The following is a 22,806-nucleotide window of genomic DNA, read 5'->3' as shown; positions in this document are numbered from 1 at the left end:
ACCCACAGCGCCCCTCGGTCAAACCTAACTCTGTTCAGATCAGTACAGAGGGGGAGAAAAAGTGAAAAAAGGGAGATGAGTTCCTACCACTGCGAGTGCTTGCAGAAATGGGAGTGACCTCACAGATTTAAGGGGAGGAGCCTTGGTTCATACATGTAGGGATTTTCCCTATGACGAAACCCTCAAGATAAGTCTGGGGGATTCCCCAGTCTGCCTCCAGAAATATCACTCTAGAAGCAGTCCCAGCTTCACTCTGCTCTCACAGCCCATCCTACAGAGAGGCACGCTGTTGCTGCTCTGTCACCTGAAGCATAAAAGCCATGTCTTTGGGAGTCTGTGCTCTGCTCATCATCCTGTGCAATGGTAAGTGGGCAGCCCTGCAATTTTCCTTCTTTAATCTTTGTTTTGTGGGGATATTTTTTGGGAAGGATTGTGTAAGCAATCTTTTTTAAAGGTGATGCGTACCTGTGCTTTGCAGTTTGGTGCTTGACCCATGGGACTTCTGTGATGATCCCAGATGTTGCTGTGAGGTGTGCTGAGGACGTGGTGCTGCCCTGTAAAGCTCTTCAGGACTCCTCAATCTCCTACCAGACAGCGTCTTGGTATAAAGTAAGAAAAAAGTCTAAGTTACTTGAGCAGTCTGCTTTGCTTTCCTACCTGATGCTGGCTTGTCTTGTACAAAATGAGTTGTTTTCTGCAGAGGAATCCTCCCATTAGTGCAGCAGAGAGAAAGCAGCACTGCAAATCTTTGAGCTGACCATGGGGAACAGGCCTTTTCTGTGTCACTGGAAATGGGCTATTTGAGCATGATTCCCTGAATTGCTCTTGGCCTGCTTTTCTGTCTAATTATTGCTGGCTTCTGTGGATCAAAATTCGGGTGATGCCCCATGTACAACCTGCTGAATACTACTCCAAAGAGGAGTCTTCCAGGATTTTTTTCAAAGCAAAAAAATGGTATTTAAGCCTCTCAACATCAGTGATGTTGCTCTTGTTTAATCCCCTGAAAACAGGAGAGGACTTTTTCTTTGAAATAGAAGAACTGAAAAAGTACTCGCTATTCTTTAGGAAGATTTGACTAGTAGGGTGGGCATAAGGGCAGAGTGTGAGCAGAAGACAGACGGAGAGCTAGAAATTCTGAGTTATCTCTTTGCAGTCATGAAGTAAAAATTGCATCTTGACTGCTCTGATTCAGAGTTTCTGTCTCCAGAGCAGGAGAGCCCTGCTGTGTACAGGAGGGGTTTCAAGAATCAATCAGCTAATGGGTAGAAAAGTCCCACTCAACATTACCGAGATGAAATTTCTAAGAGAGGTAGAATTGCCCAGTGGCGGAGGAGGTGGCTGTTGACTTTACAGCACCGTAAATTTGCACCTCAGTGCAGAGCTTCAGCTTATGGCGTGAGCCAAATTAATGGGATAAAAAGGGAAGGTTTTGTTCTCCTCCATTCCCCACTCCCAGCCATGCACTCCTGCTGCTTATCATGGGCCACTCCTGGTGGTTCCATGCTAAGGAGCAGGAGTGTATGGCTGGGAGTGCTGTTACCACTTGTTACCTGTTAAGTCAACTCCCTGTTGATTGTTATAATAGTGGAAAATCAAACTGTGAATAAACATTTTGTGAGTTACAGAGTTGAATTACTTTCCCATGTCTCGGTAGAGCAATGGAAGGGAAGAGGAAAAACCCTTATTTATGGCTGTTGAAAACCGTTAATTTATCTCTGCCGGAACCTAAAGCCACAGCCTTGGCTTCTCAGCAGTTCGGTCAGATACAGTTTTAAACTCATTTCCTACAGTAACCAACAAACAGTGTTTGCCATTAGATACAGCTAAGGTTGAAACTTGCAATGCGCCTGACTTTCATTGCTGGTACAACAGTGAGCATCTGCCTATAGACCAGATGGCAACTGCACCTCAGAGGAGCTGTTGTGAACATCTGACTGCCAACCCACCAAGTGCAGCATCTTCTTCCAAACTGTTGAACAAAGCACAGGTGGTAAACAGAGAGGAGAGAATAATGCTTTTGGTTGAATTTTACTATGGGATTTGGAATATGAGTCAACTTATTTTTATTTTCTGCCTCAAAAACTGGATAAGGATCTATATTTTCCATCCAGATATGTGCTAATTATTGAAGGCTACCTTTCTCTGGGAAGAGCAGAGAGCTCATGGAAGGCAAACCATCCATCTGGTGGACCTGAAGGAGTTGAGGAGAAGTGGTAGGGGGTCAGGAGGAATAAACAGAGAGGCTGACTGGACCCCAGAATAGTCTCCCCCATAGAAGTGTTGGAAGTTAACAAAAACAGGGTGAAGTGTGGGGATACTCCAGAAGCATGTGCTTCTCCAAGTTCAGTGGGAGCTCAGAGGGCCAAGCAGTAAACAGCAGCCAAAAGCCATTCCCTGATGAAGAAGTAAGGAAAGCCTATAAACCCAATTCTTTGTTGCCTTGTGGCTCTTTGCAGTTCCACCTGGGCACAAAATGACTGCACATGCACAGGAGGGTGGTATTTGATGATGCCTTTTGTGGGGGCCCTCTCTGGAGCTGCTTTCCCTTGCAGCAGTCATGCTGTCACAGTCTAGACTGCCACTGTATGTCCCCTGCCCTGTCCCCATATCCCTCACTCCCTCCATGGTCTCCTTGCTCTTCCTGCTTCAGCTGCTTGGCTCAGGAAAAGGCTGGTTTTCCAGTGTCCAGCATGACAGAACCTCGCACTTATTTTCTCTGCTGACACAAAAAGTAACAAAAGTCTGGCTATTGTCAGCTCTTGCCACAGTCCTCAGGGGCTGATGGCACCAGCCATCTGTGGATGGCAGTCCTCTGTCTGCTTGTCCCAAGAGAGAGGTGGGAAGTGGGGACAGGCAGGCGGTGACGCCAGCCCAAGCCACAGTCGCAGCCATATTAGGAAAAGCAGTGCTCCAAATCCAAAAAGCCTGACTCTCCATGGGGAAAAGAAATCTAGGCTCAGTGTGTTGTGCTGAACAAGCAACACCTCTGCTTATGGGGCTGGCTAAATAGGCAGCAGCTTGGAGATCTTTCTCCTCCCCTCTCTATGCTTTGGCTCCGTGCTGCTGTCCCCACTCAACGCTGCAAAGGAGGGTGAGGGAATGGTGGAGTGTGGCTGGGCTACCCAACACAGGTAATTACTCTGTTATTTAAAAACAACTACTGAAGGATTAATCAATAAACACCACATATAACCCCAAAGGACTAATTAAAAGGTAATTCCAACAAATTGTATGAAATTTCAGGCTGTAAAGTTCAAGCAGCTGTTAGGTGAAATCTTTTGTATGAGGTCACTTTGAACTGTGAAGTAAATGCAAGCAATTAACCTTTGCTTCTGCTGCTTTAAAAAATGATGGTGGCAATGTTATCAATGTTATGGTGCTGCTTGTGCAGCTGTTTGCACAGGGTGAATGTTCTGTGAGCAAACCACTCCCTCCCACGGGCACCTCTGTGTGCTCAGACCAAATAAGGGCCAGTTTGTTACAATCTGCTAAAAAAAAAAAGGTTATAATTTAAAAGTATTTGCTGTATAGAGAAGTAATTTTATAATGGAGTTAATATTCTGGTGTCAAAATCCAACTGGGTGTAAAAAAAGGTTTGCATTCAATTCCTTTGCTTTTGCTAATGTCTCATACTGCAAAAAAAAGGCATGGATGTGTTTGACCTGCTGTGCATCAAAGATTATTGGAGCTAATTATCCTCATGCAGGAAGTCACCTGTGTAAGTAGATCTGTGCAGAATCAGGACCACAGTCAGTCAGCTCAGACAAAATGATTTTTACTTAAAAATATATGAAGTAAGCTGGCTGAACACACTGGGGAGAATGTAGAGCACCAAGTCCTCTTCCAGCCTGGTACAGCTCTCCTTCCATTCAATATGAGGCTATGGAAAAGAATTCGTAATTATGATAGTCTTAAAGTGTGGTATGTTTTTAGGAGTGCTGGGTAGCCTGCATGCCATAAACCCATATATGAGTGTGGAAGTTTGTCAGCTGAGAACTGAAAACTAGGTCTTTTTTGCCTAAGCACTGGGAATTGTCTATGGAAATAGACAATTTGAATCTCTACAGCCCACCTACTGGACAAGAATCTGAGTAATGAAATTTCACTTACCTTTCTGCCTCGTAGGGCTATTGATCACTGAATAGTTTCTCTTTGTGAAGTGCATTGAAAATGAGAACCACTTCATAGACCCTCATAATTATCACTTTATATCCAGTTCGAAAATCAAGTTTAAACACACATAAATGAAGTCCCAGTAGATATTACACTATTTTCTTCATGTGATAGCCAGAAGAATCCTAATCTAAAATAAATCTTGAGGACAAGGAAAGAAATCTGTGCTTCAGCGGAGAGAAATCTGTTAACTTTATAGCACTTCCTTGAAAAATATAAAATCGTGGCAGAATAAGAGGGGGAACTCATATTACAAAATAAGAATAAACAGTTTAGCCATATAATATTGACTGCACCTTCCTTCAAAGGAAACTACTTTTGCTAAAAGTGCATAGCTGTGATATATTAGCTTAGGTAAATATTTGCTAAATTACTTCAGCTGAATTTCTAACCTACGCAAAGAAATGCAGTCCAATGCTTCTCAGACATCTATTCATCCCCAAGTAGCTTCTTCACATTAATGATTTAGACAGGAAGGGACCAGTGGAAATGATTTCATGACCAAAACAATTCTTTTGTCTGTCATGAGCTAAGGCTGGATGCCCTTAGCTAAAAAAAAGAAAATCAAACCAAGCCAAATCAACTAAACAATAGTTTAGTGTTTAGTCTGTGTAAGTGAGTCAAAGGGCTTTTCCAGCTGGCTCATGTGTCACACATAGTTCCTTCACTGTTGTTTTGGGGTTGGGTTTTGGATTTTCTTTCCTCATCTCCCCTCTGTTCCCCCCCTTTTTTACAGCACACTCAAAGTTCACTCACGTGTGCCCACAATTTTTATGTCTGTTATTTTCAAATTTAACTTTGGTATCTCTACATGACACTGTATAGGAACCATATGGATGCACCATTAGCACTAATCAAATGTGAAAGCATTTTTTTGTGTTGAAAAATACACCTATTAAGCAGTTTCAGCTCAGTTGTGTTTCATTATATGTTGGCTATTGGGCATTGCCAGAATTCTATATATTTTGCTTCAGAAAATAAATTCCTTCTGGCCTTATGTAGATTTTTAGCTCTCTATAACAGTCAGAAATTTCAACTTGGCCATTTTGCCTGGTATGATTTTAAACAAAACCATTTTTACAATTATCTCACCCTCACCAGAAAATAATCGGATGTTAATATGTTCCACCTTTAAACTGACATCAGTTTTGGAACTCAAAAATTTTTGCTGAAATAAAAATTTTCTTTTATGGGAAAGGTGGTTTATATTGGCACTTTGATTTACCTGGAAGACAGTGTACCACTTTAGTGTGGGAAAAGTTTGATGAGAAAAGTTATTTAATGAGAGCAGAGAACATGAGTTAATGTGAGAACTGCTCGCTTGCGCGTGTTCATGATAAAATTAAACATTAATTGATTAGTTGGGTGCAAGCACTACAGCAGGGGTGAATTGCCATTTTTAGGGTATTGCCATGTAATGCTGAAGCAGTTTTCAAAACAATAGCTAAAACCTAGCCAGCTAGAACTGAGCAAAATGCTCCTCCTCGTTCCACCACCTTGTTTTTAGTTCTCTGAAAAAGAAACATTTGCTGAAGGGCACTTGAATTTTGGGGTCCTAATTATTCTACCTATTTTCCATAATTCATACAGTCAGAGAACAGAAATATATCAGCTCAGTTGTATTTTCAATTAAACATATCCCATTTTAATATCCACTGTTCTTACCAAAAAGCTCCAGGCTAGGAGAAACTTAATAGGAATCAGTCAATTGACTAGAGAATATCTACGGACAAATCACAACCTCTTTAGACCACGTGTTTCCAAGATTTTGAGGACTAGAATAATTTTCAATTAAACTCACCAAAACCTGACAACTAGAGCTCCTCAAGGCTTTGTCCAGTTCAGTCTTGAATATCTCAAAGGGTGGAAATTCCACACCATCTCTGGGCAGCCCATTCCAGTGTTCAACCACCCCTACAGTAAAAAGGGGTTTTCTTTTGCTTAAGTGGAATTTCCTGAATTTCAGCCCATGCCCATTACCTCTTTTCTTGCCTCTGAAGGCCACTGAGAAGAGTCTGCCTTCAGTTTCTCTAGCCCCCTGTTAATCAGGTTAAATCAATACAGATGATCCTGAGCCTGGTCTCTTCCAGGCTGAACCATCTCTTCCACCTTCTGCTTATGTCAGGTTCTCCAAGATATTATCCATCTTTGTGCCCCTTCTCTGGACTCCCTCGGATCTGTCTTGCCCTGGGGGCCCAGCACTGAACCCAGCACTCCAGGGTGTGTCTCAGCAGGGACTGAACAGGGGTGAAGGATCACCTCACTTCAGGCTCTGCTGAAGATATTCTGCCAGGTGATCTTTGAGTCTGCCACAGACATTGCTGAAGGACAGTACATTAAATATAAACTCACATTTCTTCTTTTTTAAAATTTTCTTAATGCCTAATTTTATGCAGATAGGCAGAATTATTTTGCCATGAAGTCCCCCAGCAAAATTCTGGGGCAATTAACCCCCAGCAGATTGCATGCCAACAAGGCCCTTTTTATGAAAACAGATTTAGTAGAATTTTCTACCTGTCCCCACACAAGTCATCATTTGCCTTTTGAATTTTGGTAAAGCCATTAGCAGCAAACATGGGAGCAGGAATATGCTCCTTTTCTCCTCCATTTGGAGGTGGAGAGCAGGGGAAGCTGGCATGCTGCATTTTGTTCAGCAGTGAGGTGTAAGGGACATGAAACACAAATGAAACATGAGAAGAAAATATTTTTTTTCACTGATTAAAGAAGAGGATGGTCCCTACACAAGTGGATTGCTGTCTCTGACAGTGCTTGCTTTGATCCTGTTAAGCTTCTGTGGAATTAATTAGGTAAAACCCTCAGCATTTACCTTGAGCTGTGGTATCACCTGGAGGACACTTGGCATGAATTAGAGCTGGTTTATCATAGAAGCTTGAGCTGCAAAATGATCTGTCCAGTGAGAGAGTCTGCCAAGTAATTCACAGGAGGTGGCAGGCAAAGTGGCATTTTTGTAATTTTAATTAGGTTTGGGGTGGGAAAGAGGTTATCTTGAATAGAGCAAGAGGCAGAACAATGACCTTACTGAACATCTCATGGACTTCCTTTTATACAGCTGGGATATGAGGATGCACTCTGCAAATTTGCTCAGATGTTTACTTGCTATGTGGAGAATTTAAAAAGGGAGAGGGCATTTTGTTTTGTTTTGTTTTTTCCTATAAAGATAACAGGAGATAAGATTGCTGTGGAAAAAGGCTTGGTTCAGGCATCAGAGAAAAGGTTGCTGTGACCTCTGAGTAGGGGCGGATGCACTGCCTGCACAGGCTGGAAAAATGCCACCAGATGTCTCTGCAGCCTAAAAAATGTTGGGATGCTGCTGGGCACACAGCACGCCTGCAGACTGCCTTGCCTGCCCTCGCCCTTCAGTAAAGAGGAGATTTAATGGAGGAAGAAAGGTGTGCAAACCCTGAATTAAACCCACACATGACCCCTTCCTCCTCCTCCTCCTCCCCAAACTCAAGGATCACAACCCCCATGTGGGTCACCAGTGGTTCCACAGCAAGTGAGGGAGTCAGATTAGGCCACAAAGTAACTTTTTCTTCTTGTTTTGAGGAAAAACATGTTGTTCGTGCAGTTTCATGACACCACTTTGCCTTACACAGAGCATGTCTAAGGCAAAATTCTGAGAGTCTCATCCGCAGTGTCACCATCATTGTGCTTGCAGCTGCAGCCAAGCACCTTAAAAAGCTTTGGAGGCAATAATCAATCCTATCCCTCACTGTTCCCATGAAATAGGAAAGTTCAATCATTTACCCAAAATATCACTGGAATAAGTGCACGGTCAGGCATGGGATGCATGGACTTAATTGAGTTCTCCCTTTTAGGAGCAGCGCTGATTGCAATTGCATACAGAAAGATCAAAGTGTTTTCTCATTCCCAGATCTCAGCCACAAGAATCACACCACCATTTACCACCCAGGACACCAATTACTTATGCTGCTAGGAAATGAAAGGAAGAAACAAAACCAAAAATCCCTAAACAAATCTAATTTTTTGTGTGTAGCTCAGACCTCCTATCTGCAATTTAGGGCAGTGCAAGGGTAGCCAGGCTGGTTCCTTTTATTGCCCTGTGGGCAGTTTTAAATTTCACTGAGGAAGGGGGTGGTAAGGGAAGGGAGAGTGGCAAAAATTAGATCTGAGGGAGGTCAACTATATCCACTTAGCTGCTATTGACCTAGTTGTAACCAGAGCTGAGCCCAGCCTGGGTATTGGAATTCCTCTGGCCACATCTCTGACAATGTGCAAGGCCTGAAAATACCTAAATCCCTGTAGCACAGTGAAGTCCCTGGGGCCTGAAAACCACCATACATACTGCTTGTCTTGTAGCTGCTTAGGGCGGAGTGTAGTAAGAAAGAGAAGCTGGGGTAAATTTACTAGGGGATTAAGAGGAAGATTGTTCCCTCTTTCTGGGTAAAGTGTGGAAAGCCCCAGGAAATTACTGCTCTGTGTTTCAGATGATGCTCTGAAAACCCCAAAACCTTTCTGAGAAAGAATCTTTACAATTAAGGAAATTTTGTGCTTTAGTCTCATTCCTCAGTTCCTGAAAAGTTCCCCAATTTGCAGCTTGTTTTGCACCATTTTAGGCTACAAAAATAGCAATGTTGAAGGGAGTATCAGACCCTTACTTCTCTCCAGACTCTCGAGTGTGCTTTCCTCCTGCAAACACGTGAAAGGGAAACCAGATACTCCTAGCCTCAGTATGAGAAAGTTGAGTTAATTTTAATAACTTACAGTGTAACTGTTATACCCCAATGCAGTAGCTATGCTGATAGAAAGTAAGCACCAACATATGACCCAAAAATGTGTCTATTAAAATAAAATAATAATAATAAAAAGCCTTGGCTTACATTAGTTATACATTTGGCTGAAATGCTGAGCCTTGGACTCATGAGCTGGCTCTGGCTCTGCTGGTCCACAGAAAGATTGAATTCATTACTTGGGAAGCCTTTATGGAGGGCATGCTGCCTCGAATCCCAGGGAGCAACTTGGATGAATAAGAATGGACACAGGCTAATTCAAACCCTTCTTCCACCTTTCAAATCAACTTAGTGATTTCTCCCTTCTTTGTGGTTGCCAGCCAATTGTCATTTTCAGTGCATCCTATCGCCCTGCAGTACGAACTGTTCTGGGAATACACTTCATTCCTCCAGCAGCCTCTCAGCAACGCCAAGGAATGTAGCTCTTCTGGTTACAATTAAGAAATTCAACACACAAATGCTCCCCAAGTGCACCAGAACCTGCTTGTGACCTTCACACAACTGAATCTGAAGGAGTCAAAGCAATTTTTTGTTCCTTGGTTCCAGTCACGAGAGCAAGGGAGGGAAGCAGGGTTGGGGGAAACCTCCATTCCTCCAGAGAGGCAGCATGGTTTCAGGGATCAGCTGCACAGAAACTGGCACAGGAAAGTGCAGTTTCCAGGGCTGCATTCCCACAGGGAGCTCTGGGCTGCGGAGGCATTGGGAGGATGCCAGTGCTTGGCAGAGCCCTCGTGCAGTGGCACACTTGCTGGGTCAGCAGGTTTAATTGTCACCACGGCATGGCAGAAGGTGTGCTGGCAGCAGTGGAGCCTCCCTGCCGGCTGCCGTGCTCTCCTGGGCACCTCTGCTCCCCAGGGCCACCGCTAAGCACCGGGGTAGGGCTGCCTTTGCTGCCTCTGCTCCATCCCCATGGACTGTGTCTCTCGGTCTGAACTCTTCTGGGGCCTCTGCATGGGCCCACTGAGAGCAGGCTCTGCCTTCTGTCATGTTGCTGTCCAGGTGTGAGGGGGTACCAGTCACTGGTTTTTCTGGGTCTGGATTGAAGGCACTTGAGACAGTAATTCGTGTTTGGACTCAAGTGTTTATTATTTCTTATCAGTAAAACAGTCACATTACTGTGAGTTCGGCAGCTTTTCATTAGCAAGTCACATAATGGCTAACAGTCTCTTGTTACAAGGTCTTTTAAGACTAAACTATCCAATTAAGAACTGACACCTAGATTATTTTCCCTTTTAACCCAATAACTGAACCCTGGAAGCACGCAATGCAGACTTTTCTGTCCAATTACAAAATGCCACCCAAACCCATGAAGAGGAAGGAAGAAGCATGAAGAAGAAACCCAGGGGAACACCCTGTGCCTTCCATCTTGCTTCCATCCTCAACATACTAAAAATCCCAAAACCTAAATTTCTCACCAAGTGACACACCTACACTACTCTCTATAATCTATTTCACATTTTTGTGGGTTCTAGTTAATCTTGAAGTCTAGGAAAGTTTCTCCATGAATAAGGGTCAAAGTCAGTGCACTCCAGAGCAGAGAAATATTCCCGGTGCCCTGGGTTTCCACACAGGTGAGGCAGCTTAAGAAGTTATTACAGAATAGTTCTGTAATTCCTATTTATAGAGTCCATTTAAGCAAAACCCCATATACTGTTGGGTTGCAAGCATGAACATGTTAAATGGATTTGTGGTTGTGCTTCCTCCTGCCTCTCTTCAACTTCTGCATTTTCAGCCATAAGTCGTCTTTAAAATTTTTTTTACCCTAAAACTGAGGATGACAGTGTTGCTCAAGAAGAGAAATATATTTGTATTTTCCAGATGGCTGGAGACAGCGAAGGAATAGCATGGGAAGTCCTTGATATGGAATCTCATTTTCCACAAGAAGCTGGGGGGTCCTTGGAGCTCTCCAATGACACCTCCTTTTCACTGAGGATCAGAAATGCGACCGGCCGAAGCAGCGGGACGTACAAGTGCACTCTGGGGGAGCAGAACGGAGAACGCAATCTGAGCAGCACAGTCACGTTAAAAGTAACAGGTACAGTGCACAGCTTTGACTGTCCCATGCTCCATGGCAAGAAGGTAACAGTTTTAAAATATTTTACAAACACCAGATCAATACAACCCATATTGCTTTATATTTTAGGTTGCCCTGGAATGGAAGGGGACAAACTAAAAAAATACAAAAGCGAGCTCTTCATGCTGACTTGCCTTGGGATTTTTTACTTGCTGCTCATCTTCTTTACTTGTGTAAGTAATTATCTTTCTCATTAACAAAGCAACAATACCAACCAAAATACCCCCACTCATTTTCTTTGCTAGAAGAAGCAAAGAACACAGCTGGTCTGAAGTTGGTGTTCGTACTTAATTTATGATTAAACTCAGGTACACAAGGATGGAGTTCCAAAGAGAGCAAACTGCACTCTGATCTAACTCTGTTTAAACGCAAACTATCAGTTATTTTCCTGCACTCTCACTGCTTATTTCTGCTTCCAGTTACTCTGTGTAAACTACTTATCAGTTTAAGGGCATGGCAATAGGTTTTCTGGTTTAGTACCTGGGAACAGCATTTGTCCAAGATGGAGGCACAGACCCCTACGAGCCCTCCCCCACCTGTGGAATTACTTCGTGTGGTGGCATGATGGGCATGTCCAAATCCACTTGCTTTTTGCCTCAGTTTCCACACTGGTAAATTGGTGTCAACCCCATTTCAGATGAACATTTTTGTGAAGTCATGTCTTTCTTGTTGAACAGACACTTTAAAATACATGGAGAAAAATCTCTTTGGGGAGTTTATCCATACCTTTACTGCTGGATGGTAGTTCTGGGAAAGGAAGGGAGAGGAGGTACTTGGAAAGCTCACTCCACAGAAGAAAAACTATGCTTTGGGTGCAGTGGCAGTGAAATCACCTGGCTCAGAGGTAGCAGGAATCTTGGGCACCAGTACAGTGCATCACTGGCTGCATTTGTAATAAAAACAAAACCAGAACCAGCCCCAGAATTTTGGGAGGTTGATTTAACTTTTGCTGCCTGTTTCATACTTGCCTCCTTGTTTTGCTCCTCAGCAGATGAATCATAACTGTTGATCAGAGTGTATCTAATTAGCTGTGCTAAATGTAGCTTTCCATGTATCTTCAGGGAGCAATTAAATTTATGCCTGTCTCTTTTTTAGATTGACAATTCTGTCAGTAATTTGTGCCATTCAGACGAAAGTTTGATGAGACAAATCTTGTAGGAATTTGTTAGGATGGAAGCATGAAAGCAAGGATATCACTCAGAAGAGACAGATGCCTCACGTTCTTCACGGTGTCCTGAAAGAATTTCAGATCTCTACAGAAATCTCTCCTCCCCTTACAAAAAATAACCAGTCCCAGTTTTGGTGGTGCAGTTATAAAAAGCAGGGCTGTGTAGTGAAGATAACTCTCGCTCTGGTGGAATTAGTGTATCTTACTTTTGGGTGAGGCCCTGTCTCAGATATCAACCTAGCTTTCATCAAAATTTAATATCGACCTGATCTCACAAGTGAGGCTCATTATTTAAAATGCCTGTTAAGTTCTTACAGCTTGCCTTGTCCTCTTCTTTAGTGAAGATTGTGTCTTATCTCCACCAAACTCAACAGCAGCATTCACTTTAGAACTGGTTGGCAGGACAGGGGCTTTACTTTGACAACTTGATGAAAATATTTCAGGCACTGGCTTGCATTGAAGGCAGGTGGAAGCACACTTGCAATAGCTTGATGCAAGGCTTGTTGAGATGAAAATGTGAATCAAATATAAAGTTTATTTTTTGACTGAGGCTTTTGTCCTATAAAGTTAATTGATTTAGCAAGAAACAGCAGCTTTTATTGGTACTGGGTGCTTCCAGTGACAAACAAATGGGAAAGGTGTAATGAGCTAGGGTTAGCAAAGAGAAAAAGGAAAATCTTCAAAAGTTTTTTTTCTAATTGCCTTTCATAGGAATTCTCAGTTTTAAGCTTTCCTTTGTGTTTTCTCTTTTAGACATGTCTAAGAAAAGAGAGTATGTCTCCCAATTACCAAAAAACCAGACCAGATATGAAGCACATGCTTACCCTCATCAATGTACGTGAAATAACAACTTTCCAGCATTTAAACAGCGACAGCGCTTGCAAAAATGAGCTTACTTCAAGTTCTGTCTAAGTTGAAGTTGATGGCATTGTGGACTCATCAGTAAACACAGGCTGGATGGCTGAGTGGTATGGAGAGGAAATAAATGATAATATTTATGGTCTCTTCAGAGATTATATGATGATAATATGGTCTCTTCACAACAGCCTGAAAGTACAGGTACCTTGTCAGTGATCTGCTTGTGCTGGACAAGCCTTCGACAAGCACTGTTATGCACTACGGTAACTTTTACAGCTACACAACATGTTACAATGCTGTTATGAGGTTTGCATCAACTTTATTTCACTCTGCTGTGAGGCCCTCCTTTTCTGAGCAAGAATATGCTTCTAACATGAAGACTGAGTTGTAGGGAGGCCATGGCTGTGCAAAGCCAGCGGATGAAGCTCTTCACTGGCCTGATATCTCCCACCTTTCTGAAGCAAACGCAGCAGCTGCTGTGGTATGAAAAGAAATGTGTGCAGGGCTGTCTCTGATCTGAGCATGATCCTGGATGGAGTTCTTTTGTTGCAAATGAGATGTAATCCATCATGTGATGTTGAAGTAGGCTGAAGAGGTAACTTCATGCCCTTACACTGGAAGGATCAAAGCAACGTTCACTCTTAAATCTTAGAGTGACAGACAGGCTGAGAAGGAAGATTTTCTCGAAATCTTTCTGGACTGAATGGACTTTTTATTTCAGCAGGAAAAATAGGGACATATTTTTCAGATTAATCTATGGGAAGCTTTAATGAGACTGTTAATCTCAAATAAGAATGAAGAAGACTGTGATATTAAGGACATGTAAAGATGATTTATTATGTGGTTTACAGAACATGGAGCCAAACACAAGCAGCACTTATGTCAGTCAAGTTACACGAGTGAGGACCAAAGCCATGACTTGGAAGAAGTTGACCAGCCATGTCTTTGGGATGTACTAAGTTAGCTATGAGATACAGGAATGGAAGATGGGACATATGAGCTTTTGGTGTTGGCAGTGTATGTATGTGAAAAAAAGGACATGAGAAAAGCTGAACTCGGGCATACCATGAAGAGGAGAGAAGATTTGTTCTTTTGGGCCAAACTGCAAGTGATCCTAGGCTCTGAATCCAAGGAACCTTCCTCTATTGGATTGCTAGTGCAGAAGGTGAAGGAAGAGGACACTAAAGTGATTGTGGTTCAAGCCATAATGTCAGAATTTGAGCCCAAGCATCACAACTTGCACACCCTGAGGACCAGAGTCTTAAAAAAATACTTCAAGAACTGACCAGCAAAATTAGAATTTTTAATGCAGTTTGGAATTCCAGACTGTCCAGGCAGACAAAAAGGTCTTTCTGTAATCCTTTGACTAATTTTGAAATGTTGATGGGAAGAAAGCTGTACATCACTCAGCACTGGCTCTGGGAGCAGGGTAGATGTCTGCATTGCCGGAGTCCAAGAGTCTCCTGACCAGAATGACTTATAGTTACAAGGGATACGCAAATTGCCTAGAACATAGTAAAGTAATTCCACATTGCCTTTTCTTTTTCTGTAATTTTTACATTTAAATGTGTGTAGGATACTTGAAATAAAAATTCAGAGATAACCTGCCATTTGGTTTTGTGTGCTACATTTGGCAAATAAACCCCGGAAAACTCCGTATCAATTGCATTTTATTTTACAACTAGCATAATTACATCAAATAAAGTAGAGATGTGATTCCTGCCTCTTCTGCAGGAAAAAAGCATGTATATATGTATAACTGATTAAGCAATGGATAATTTTATGCACTCCTAAGGACATAGCACCATTTAATTTTCATCAAAATTTTAGTTTCTGTCCAAAGTACATTATAAAACACCTGTTCCCTACCAAAGGCAAGTCATTAGGGAAAAGACAAAGGTGTTTCAGTCCGCACACAGTTACTTTCAAACATGGCCCACCATCCTGGGTGATCTGTATGTTTAGGAGGCAAAAAAGATGAAATGAAGGCGTATGTGTTTCTCCATTTGGTCAGAAGGGCTTAATCCCCGATACTCATAGTTTGTTGGGGTTTATTGTCATAGAATGCTAAGAGATTGGAATGGATCTTGGAGGAAGTGATCCTTGAAATTCAGCTAGCATTCTTGGGCCTCTCTGCTTTCCAGACTGTATGGAGCAGGTCCTTGAAGAGGCCAAAGGTCTGCCCTTCTGATGTCTGGGGCAGTGATTTTGCTGTGTGCCCTTCTCACTGCCCTGAGGATCTTTATCTCCACCATCCTGTGTCACTTACAGTGCCTTGGAGCACTGCACTCCCCACCAGCTCCTCTTTGAGCACAAGGTCCAGCACGGCACCTCTCCTTGTTGGCTCCTCAGTCATTTGTGTAAGGAAGTTGCTTTGACACATTTGAGGAACCTCTGGGATTTCTTTTGCCCTGCCATGTTGTCCCTCTGGCAGACATCAAGGAGGTTGAAATCCCCCACAAGGACCAGGGATTAAGAGTGTTCAGGCACCCATCTGCCTACAGAGAGCTTCATCCACACCATTCTCCTGACTGGGTGGCCTGTAGCAGACTCCCACTATAACATCCCCTGTCCCTGCTGTCCCCCTTAATCTTCACCCACCAGCTCTCAGTGGGCTCCTCATCCTTTCCCAGGCAGAGTTCCATACTCTCCAGCTGGTCACTGACATCAGGGCCACATTCCCGTCTTGTCTCTTTAGCCTGTCCTTCCTAAAGAGCCTGAAACTCTCCATTCCAAAGCTCTAGTCACAGGAGCCATCCCACCATATCCCTGTGATGCTGATGTTGTCATCCCCAAGCAGATGTTTGCACATCTCTAGCTCTTTTATTTGTTCCCCATACACCATGTGTTTGTGTAGAGGCATTTGAGCTAGGCCCTGGATAAAGACTCCAGCTTGCTGGCTGGAGTATCTGGGATGCCTCTGCATTATCTTTTTATATTTTTAAAATAATTTTAAATCATGTTTTTAGGAGCACAGAGAAGAGGAAGGATGGGAAAATTCACTTGAAAGAAGTTGACAATTAGTTAGCAGCAAAAGCTGAAACGCTTTTAAAATTATTTCTTCAGAAGGATAAATAGGATCAGATCAGATAGAACAGAATGAAAAAAAGAAAGGGATTTTGTGCAAAAAATGATGCCCATTATTTTTTTCCTGAGCCAAACTGTCTGCCATACAGAAGACTGGGCCTGAGGCATCAACACTGTGAGTCAAATTTCAGGCTTAGAAGTTTCAGGCTGGTTGATTCTGGGGATTTGCTGTAGGCCCAGCTGTGCAGTAGAAGTGATCATGTTCAAGGCCACTTAAATGTGTTAAATTGTTTAGAAGAAGTAAAGCAGAGAGAAAGTCTTATGCCAAGATGCTTCACTGAATCACAGAACTGGAGAGAAACAGGCAACTTTGTAAAGCAATGAAGGTGCCTGCACATCTGGGGTGTAAAGGACATGAAGAAACTTTTGTGGCATTACAGGACAAAAACTAACCTTAACTGGAATTGTTATGAATCAGAAAGAAGAATGTAACTATATATACTACAATGACTCCAGCACTAGCAGGAACAAAATTTTTAAAAAATCATATATTGCCCGACAATCTTGCAGAATGAGATACACATGTTTTTTAGCATAGTTTCTCCAAAGAGAGTGCTTTCCTTGCGATATAGATCTGTGGATCTAAGTAACCTGGTCCAAAAATACTGCCACAGCTAGCCCAGCACAGAGGAGATGAGCACATATGCACATTCTTTAGACTTTAACACTCCATTATTGAAGGGAACATGTTTCTGTATTGCACAATCTAAGGCCTGTTTTGATTACACAGGATAATTGCTCTGTTGGACAAAAATATTTGTTTTATTTTCTACCACTCTTCTTATTATCTAAGTCCCCAGTTTTGTAAAATACTGTAATAGCATAAGTGTGTGCCTGAACTGCTCTTGATGGTACTTTCTTACAATACTTTTTAGACTGAGCAATTCAGTTCATGTTGATAAATCCATGAGGTGGGGAAACACATAATCTTTCTTTTATGAATAAAAGCTGAACATCTGGAAAACAGAAATCTCCTGCAAAAGTTTAAATCAGAATGAGGGAGATGAGTTTTCCTGACTCTCCTGTGGGTGCCTTAATTACAGGAACTTTCTTGTTATTATTTCTTGTGGGTTTTGTACCTTTTCCATTGATTTCCCCCCCTGTGGTCTGCATCTTTCTACTATTTTATCTAACAGTGAACTATCTGTGTTCAAAGATAATAATAAGCATGTTATATAAAATTATTCATACAGAGTGAGTTTGTACACTTGTGATTGAGAAATATACAGGGAAACCCTGCATCACATGGGGAAATTACCCCAAAGAGAAACCACAGGAGTCACTGTGATGGCTCAAATCACACTGGAGCTAAATGAATATCCAAAACGGCAATGAGGGAAAGCTAAAGGACATAATCCACAAAATGCTGTGTGTATGAATTACAGCCCTTAGCTAAGCCTGATTTGTGAGGCTACTACTTACACAGCAGATAACCCAGGCTGACAGTGACCTTGACAGCACTGCAACAGTAATATTTTCTGTAAAGGCTGCACAGCTTTCGGCCCACTTCTCCTGAGCGGGAGCTACAAGCACGCTTGTGTGCAGCATCGTGGACCAAAGTAATCCTTGGTTATGTGCCTGTCATTGATTCAAACAGAATACAGCTCTTTGGGCATGACAAATGCCTCCCTCACTTCTTTCTTCTGCCCTTGATAAGACCCATTTGAGGAGCATTAAGAGCTTTTCCCTAGAGCATGAATCCCCTTTCTTCCCTCTTTCCATGTGAAGCTGAGCAGCGAGGTACTGCAGAGGGGATCTGCTTCCAAGTCTACAGAGCAACTGCAAGTATTTTGTGACCTTCTCTACCAATACATCTGCCTTTTGGGAATTGCTATTGATTTTTCTTCATTTCTCCATGGGAAGACGATGCTTCTACACTACATTACAGCTACACAGGTAAATTGTAAGTGGTTCCCCCACAGCTCTTCTTTAAGTAAATGTTAGTGAAACTCTGATTCGTAGTCTTTTGTGAAACAAATTGCTTGGGGGGATTAAAAAGTTACAAGAAAAAGCAATATGAAAGTTTTTGGTGATAGTCTGTTCTCTCTTCACTCTGCTGCCAAGACCTGTGTTTGCAGCACTATGCTTTTCACTGGCTACAGCTGATATTACTTCTGCATCAGGCTGCAAGAAGTGCTGTTAACTCTCCGGAGCAGTGACGCAAATCCTGAAAAATCCACCAAGGGAATGGGCGGTGGCAAGACCGACAGATTGCTGCAAGGAGTGGTGTGTCCTTTGAAGGCTTCATCTTATGTCCCACCCTTTGATGAGTCTTCAAACCCTTTGATGGAAAAGCATGCTATTGTCCTTGTAGCTGAGTTTCAAGTGCATCTGTTACACTGCCAATGGACAGCCTGGGCTGACGCTAAGTGTTTGCTCTGTTACAAGACAAAAAAAAACCCAAAACCCTAAAAAAGCCACAAACCAACCCCATGGACAGATTGAAGGCAAGGGGCAACAACTGAGAGAAGGGATATCCTAGGGGGGGAGAGCAGCTTGCAGAAGTCCAGCACAAACACAGGTTTTGCTCCCTGCAGAGTCTTTCGGTTGCTTCTGTGAAGGGAATAAGAACAACCGTAGTGGTTGGGGTTTGCTATGTGTTTGCTTTAAAAAATATTTGCACTGTGAGCCTTAGTTTCCACCTCTATAAATGGGAGCAATTTGACTCAAGTGTTACCCTGTGTGAGAGGCAGGGGAACTGGCAATGTTTCCAACTTTTCTGCTTGGAGCTGAAAAGAACTTTTTGCCCAAGTTGTCCTTGAGGGTAGAGAACAGCAGGTTTGAGCTGCTGGACATTACTGTTAAGGGAAAAAGGCCCTGCTGACAAGAGAAACCAGAGTAATAAGAATTAGTAAGAAGAAAAATTCAGGAGTCTTTGTAAATGTTGGGGTCTAGACCAAGCACCTGTAACACAAATGTGTGACTGTTCCCACCCACTCCCTTTTGCTATTTTTGTCCCATGTGAATTCCAGCTCTGCCAATTCATTCTCACATCTGTTCTCAGACTTGGTATCAACACCGACTTAATCACATTCCTTCCATCTACTGAGCTGGAAGTGTAGGGCTATGTAGAAGCCAGGACAAATTAACCCCTTCTCTTCATTAGCACCAGCTAGCACACCTCTCTGGTGTTTGGGTGGGCAGCAGGGTCAGTGGGGTTGTGCAGAGTGTGCTGAGCACATCACTGCCAAAATAGCCTGGCTGGTACACACTGGTTATGGGAGGTCTGGAGGTGCAGCAGCTTCTGGGGCCCTGTGAACAGGAGCACAGCCAGCACATCAAGCAGCTCCACCTCCTCAGCTCAGCCTCTCAGGCCAGACTGAGCTCCATCATCCAGTTCCAGACTCCCAAAACTGCTCCCAAGGCAGGGCTACAGTGCTAGTGCTGTGAGGAGAGGCTGAGCAAATGGGGCTTGCTCAGCCTGGAGAAGGGATGGGTTAGGGGAGGCCTTAAAAGCAGCGCCCCAGTAAATATGAGGCAGGTATCAAGAAGAAAGAGCCAGGCCTTTTACAGTGGTGCATGGTGGGAAGATGAAAGGGAATGAGCATAAATTGAACAAGAGTAGTTCAGAGAGGAACACTGTTTTCCCTTAGAGAACAGCCAAGCAGTGAAACAGGTTTTCACAGAGGCTGTTGAGTCTGCATCCTAAAAGACCTAACTGAACAAAGAAATTTGGTCTGATCCCAAAGGTTACCTTGCTTTGAGCAGGAGGTTGGAGTAGAGAATTCCTGAGGTCCCTTCACACCTCAATTATCCCATGAATCTACATTTTTTCAATGTCAGAGAACATTTATTTATTACTACTCTTCAAGTTCATTGCATTATGAATGGACCACTCCAAGACATCTGCTCTCTGCCAGTAATAACCAAAAGTATCTCAGACAAAATTTCTAGAACACAGTATGAAAAGTAGCTGTGGGAAAAAAGAAAAAAAAAACCAATGGACAATTATGCCTCAGAAAAATTAGAATGCAAATAAAAAGGAAACAAACTTGATTATTTAAACTTTACTTCTTCACCCAAGCGCAAATACACAAGGATACATGGGATGCTACCAGAGAAATTTCTCTGTGTTCTGGCCTTTCTCAATATGAAATAGAACTGATGGTGGCCCTTGCAGGAATTCACAGTCCCCAGCACATCTTGTATTTGAATTTTCAAAGTGTTCATAAAATGGGATATTTAATAGCGACAGTTTTTGTAATCCCTGAGTTTCAGGGATGTGTCTCTGTGACAGCACACGCACACACCAGGGCTCAAGGAACAAAGCACATAGTTTCATAGTTTTTTTGTTCTGTGCAGCATTTAACCATACTGGGTTTTACATATATATGAAAACAACCAAAATAAATTCCTAACCTGTGTCACACTATAGAAAAAGAGCCAGCCTCATGTTTATACAGCCTTTATCATTGCAGACATCAGGTCTTGGGAACTGCTACCTTGTGGAGCAGTTCAGCAGGGGGTTCACTGCTGAGGGAGCTGCAAGTCCACTTTCCTGGCTGGGGGAAGCAGCTTCCCCTTCTCCCTACTGTCTCGCTGAGATCCCATCCTCAGGCTTGTAACTGTGCCCTAAATTTGCCAAAAGCTGAGATCTCAGATCACATGCTGGGACCTTCGTGTTAGGTGAAAAACACAGGTCCTGAGGCTACATCCCTTAGCTAAGCTCTTTTAAACATGCATTTCTCAGGACCTAGGTTACCCAGAAACTCCTTATTGCTGTCTTATTTCCTAGGGATAGTAGCAAGCCTATTTTAAGGACTATGAAGTGCCCTTATATTACAGTAAGTGCCCAGAATAAACAGATGATCTGTGTGGGACTTTTGGGAGGACACCTGGTGCCTAAGAAGAAATGAGAGATTTGTATACAGTAGGAGCACTTTTGTAAAGTGCATAGTGCAGTATCTACAGGCAAATCAGGTTGCCCGGCCCTCTGTCCTACTTACTGCATAAATACAGTCAAGTGAATCAAGATCCAGGCCATTGTCACTGGTTCACTGCTTTCTACTTAAAAGGACTTCCCTTGGGAAAGAAAAAGAAACTACTCTCCCATGCTACTCCCCCCAAAATGCACCCAACATCAGTAAAACAAGACAAGTGACACTCCTACAGCTCCTAAACAACCAAATTTGGTGATGTTAGCAATGACCCTAGAATAAGAGATTCTCCCCTCAGTTCATGCTTCTTGTCACCTAAGCAGGTGTCAAATCTCCTGGGTTTGTCTTCACACAGCTTCTTCCCATTTCACTCCATCTTAACAGCTGTAAGTGTCTCTGGTAAATTGTGCTAGTACATTTCTATTAACATTTAGCAAAAGGGAAAAAAAGCCAGCTCAGCTGACAGCAACTATCAGTGTATGAAGATTAATCTTTATATAGCATGCAGAACATGGATCTGTTCTACATCTTCCAGAACAGCCTGTACTTTCTTTCTATTCCTTCTCAACAACAGCCTTCATGCAAAAAAAGAATTAAAATTAAAATCACTGTATTTTAGCATTGCTATGTTCACACTGCTATTCTCTCAGGCTTCACAATTCATGCTGTAGTTGGCAAACTATTTCTCTTTCTGCTAGCAGCACAAGGGGCAAGTGGAGCTACTCACTACAAATTCCTAGGAAAGACAAAATACAGCTTTGTTCTACTTTGAAGAAACAGTCACAGGTTACCTTATTAACATCTTGTAGTATAGAAAGAGTTAAAGCTTTTACCACATTAAATAGCAACATAACCAAACACATGGGAGGCCCACCCTGACATAAACACAATGGCATGGCAAGCGTTAAAACTTTGTGTATGGTAAATTAGAGCTTCGAAAAACATCTCAGTTGGGAGCAATTTTGGAAATTTTTGAAACATAAATTACTGACTTTTTTTCTCCTCCCCCCTTTAAATGGTCTGTGAGGATTGGTTGTCTTGGAGAAAAAAAAATAAAATGTCGACACTTGACATACTCAATCCATCCATAAACGTAAACACGCTTGAACTGCAGTTGAGTTTTTCTTTTACTAAAGAACATGTGGAAGCAATTACCTGAATGTAGATGTGATAAAGAATGGATGAAATGCAAACCAAATGATGCCTTATTACTTAATATAAAGAGACTGTTCTGCGAGATCAAAGTTGTGCAGCACAAAATGTAATGGGCTTCACTGGAGAGATGGGCTTTGGAGAGTTGTTTAAAACACAGATGCATTTTGATGAAATGCTAAGTAGACAAAATTAGGGTAAGTTTAAAGAGTTTCCCTGTACCTGATCTATGATCTTCAGTAACATCTTTACTCTCCTCCCAACCTTTTGCTGCTCTGTGCCACACCCAGATGCTGTGAGGCTGGCAGCGAGAAACTTTCCTGGCTTCACTGGGGCTGGGGATGAGAACTACTCTATCCGGAGACGTGGAGGAAATGTCACCATCAGCACCCCCTGTGGACACGGGAAAGAGCTGCCCTGTAGATTTGCATTGACCCCAGGCACTGCAGCCTCCCCATGCCTCAGCCATCATTCTGTGCCCAGCTGCTATCTCAGCACATGTTTCTCCTTTGAGTCAATGTGATGAGGAAGGGCAGAGAGACAACCTTTCCCAGAGACAAAAATACTGAACCATAACAGAAGTCTCGAGACTAATTTCCTAATGTTTTCCTACCACAGGCTGTATAATGAATAAAATTCCCGTAA

General features: G+C 42.7%; 1 protein-coding gene across 1 annotated transcript; it reads left to right on the top strand.

Moving 5' to 3' along the window:
* The first annotated feature begins 310 nt into the window (after nt 1-310).
* CD83 (CD83 molecule) lies at nt 311-13,099 on the top strand. The gene is made up of 5 exons (XM_054285367.1): nt 311-363; nt 479-609; nt 10,764-10,980; nt 11,089-11,192; nt 12,941-13,099. The coding sequence occupies exons 1-5, from the start codon at nt 321-323 to the stop codon at nt 13,097-13,099; spliced, it is 654 nt and encodes a 217-aa protein (XP_054141342.1). The 5' UTR covers nt 311-320.
* Nucleotides 13,100-22,806: the final 9,707 nt, after the last annotated feature.

This window comes from Melozone crissalis, unplaced genomic scaffold (assembly GCF_028551555.1).
Source record: "Melozone crissalis strain CALT ecotype California unplaced genomic scaffold, PUWL_Pcris_2 ptg000042l_1, whole genome shotgun sequence".
NCBI lineage: Eukaryota > Metazoa > Chordata > Aves > Passeriformes > Passerellidae > Melozone > Melozone crissalis.
The sequence above is the reverse complement of the archived record's forward strand: the minus strand, read 5'-3'. Positions and strand labels throughout refer to the sequence as shown.

Bases quoted from the DNA above. Each gene is read 5' to 3' on its own strand.
- CD83 (XM_054285367.1), top strand. From the start codon at position 321: ATGTCTTTGGGAGTCTGTGCTCTGCTCATCATCCTGTGCAATG. The intron at 364-478 runs GTAAGTGGGCAG...TGTGCTTTGCAG, and splicing joins GCTCATCATCCTGTGCAATG to TTTGGTGCTTGACCCATGGG. The intron at 610-10,763 runs GTAAGAAAAAAG...TGTATTTTCCAG, and splicing joins AGACAGCGTCTTGGTATAAA to ATGGCTGGAGACAGCGAAGG.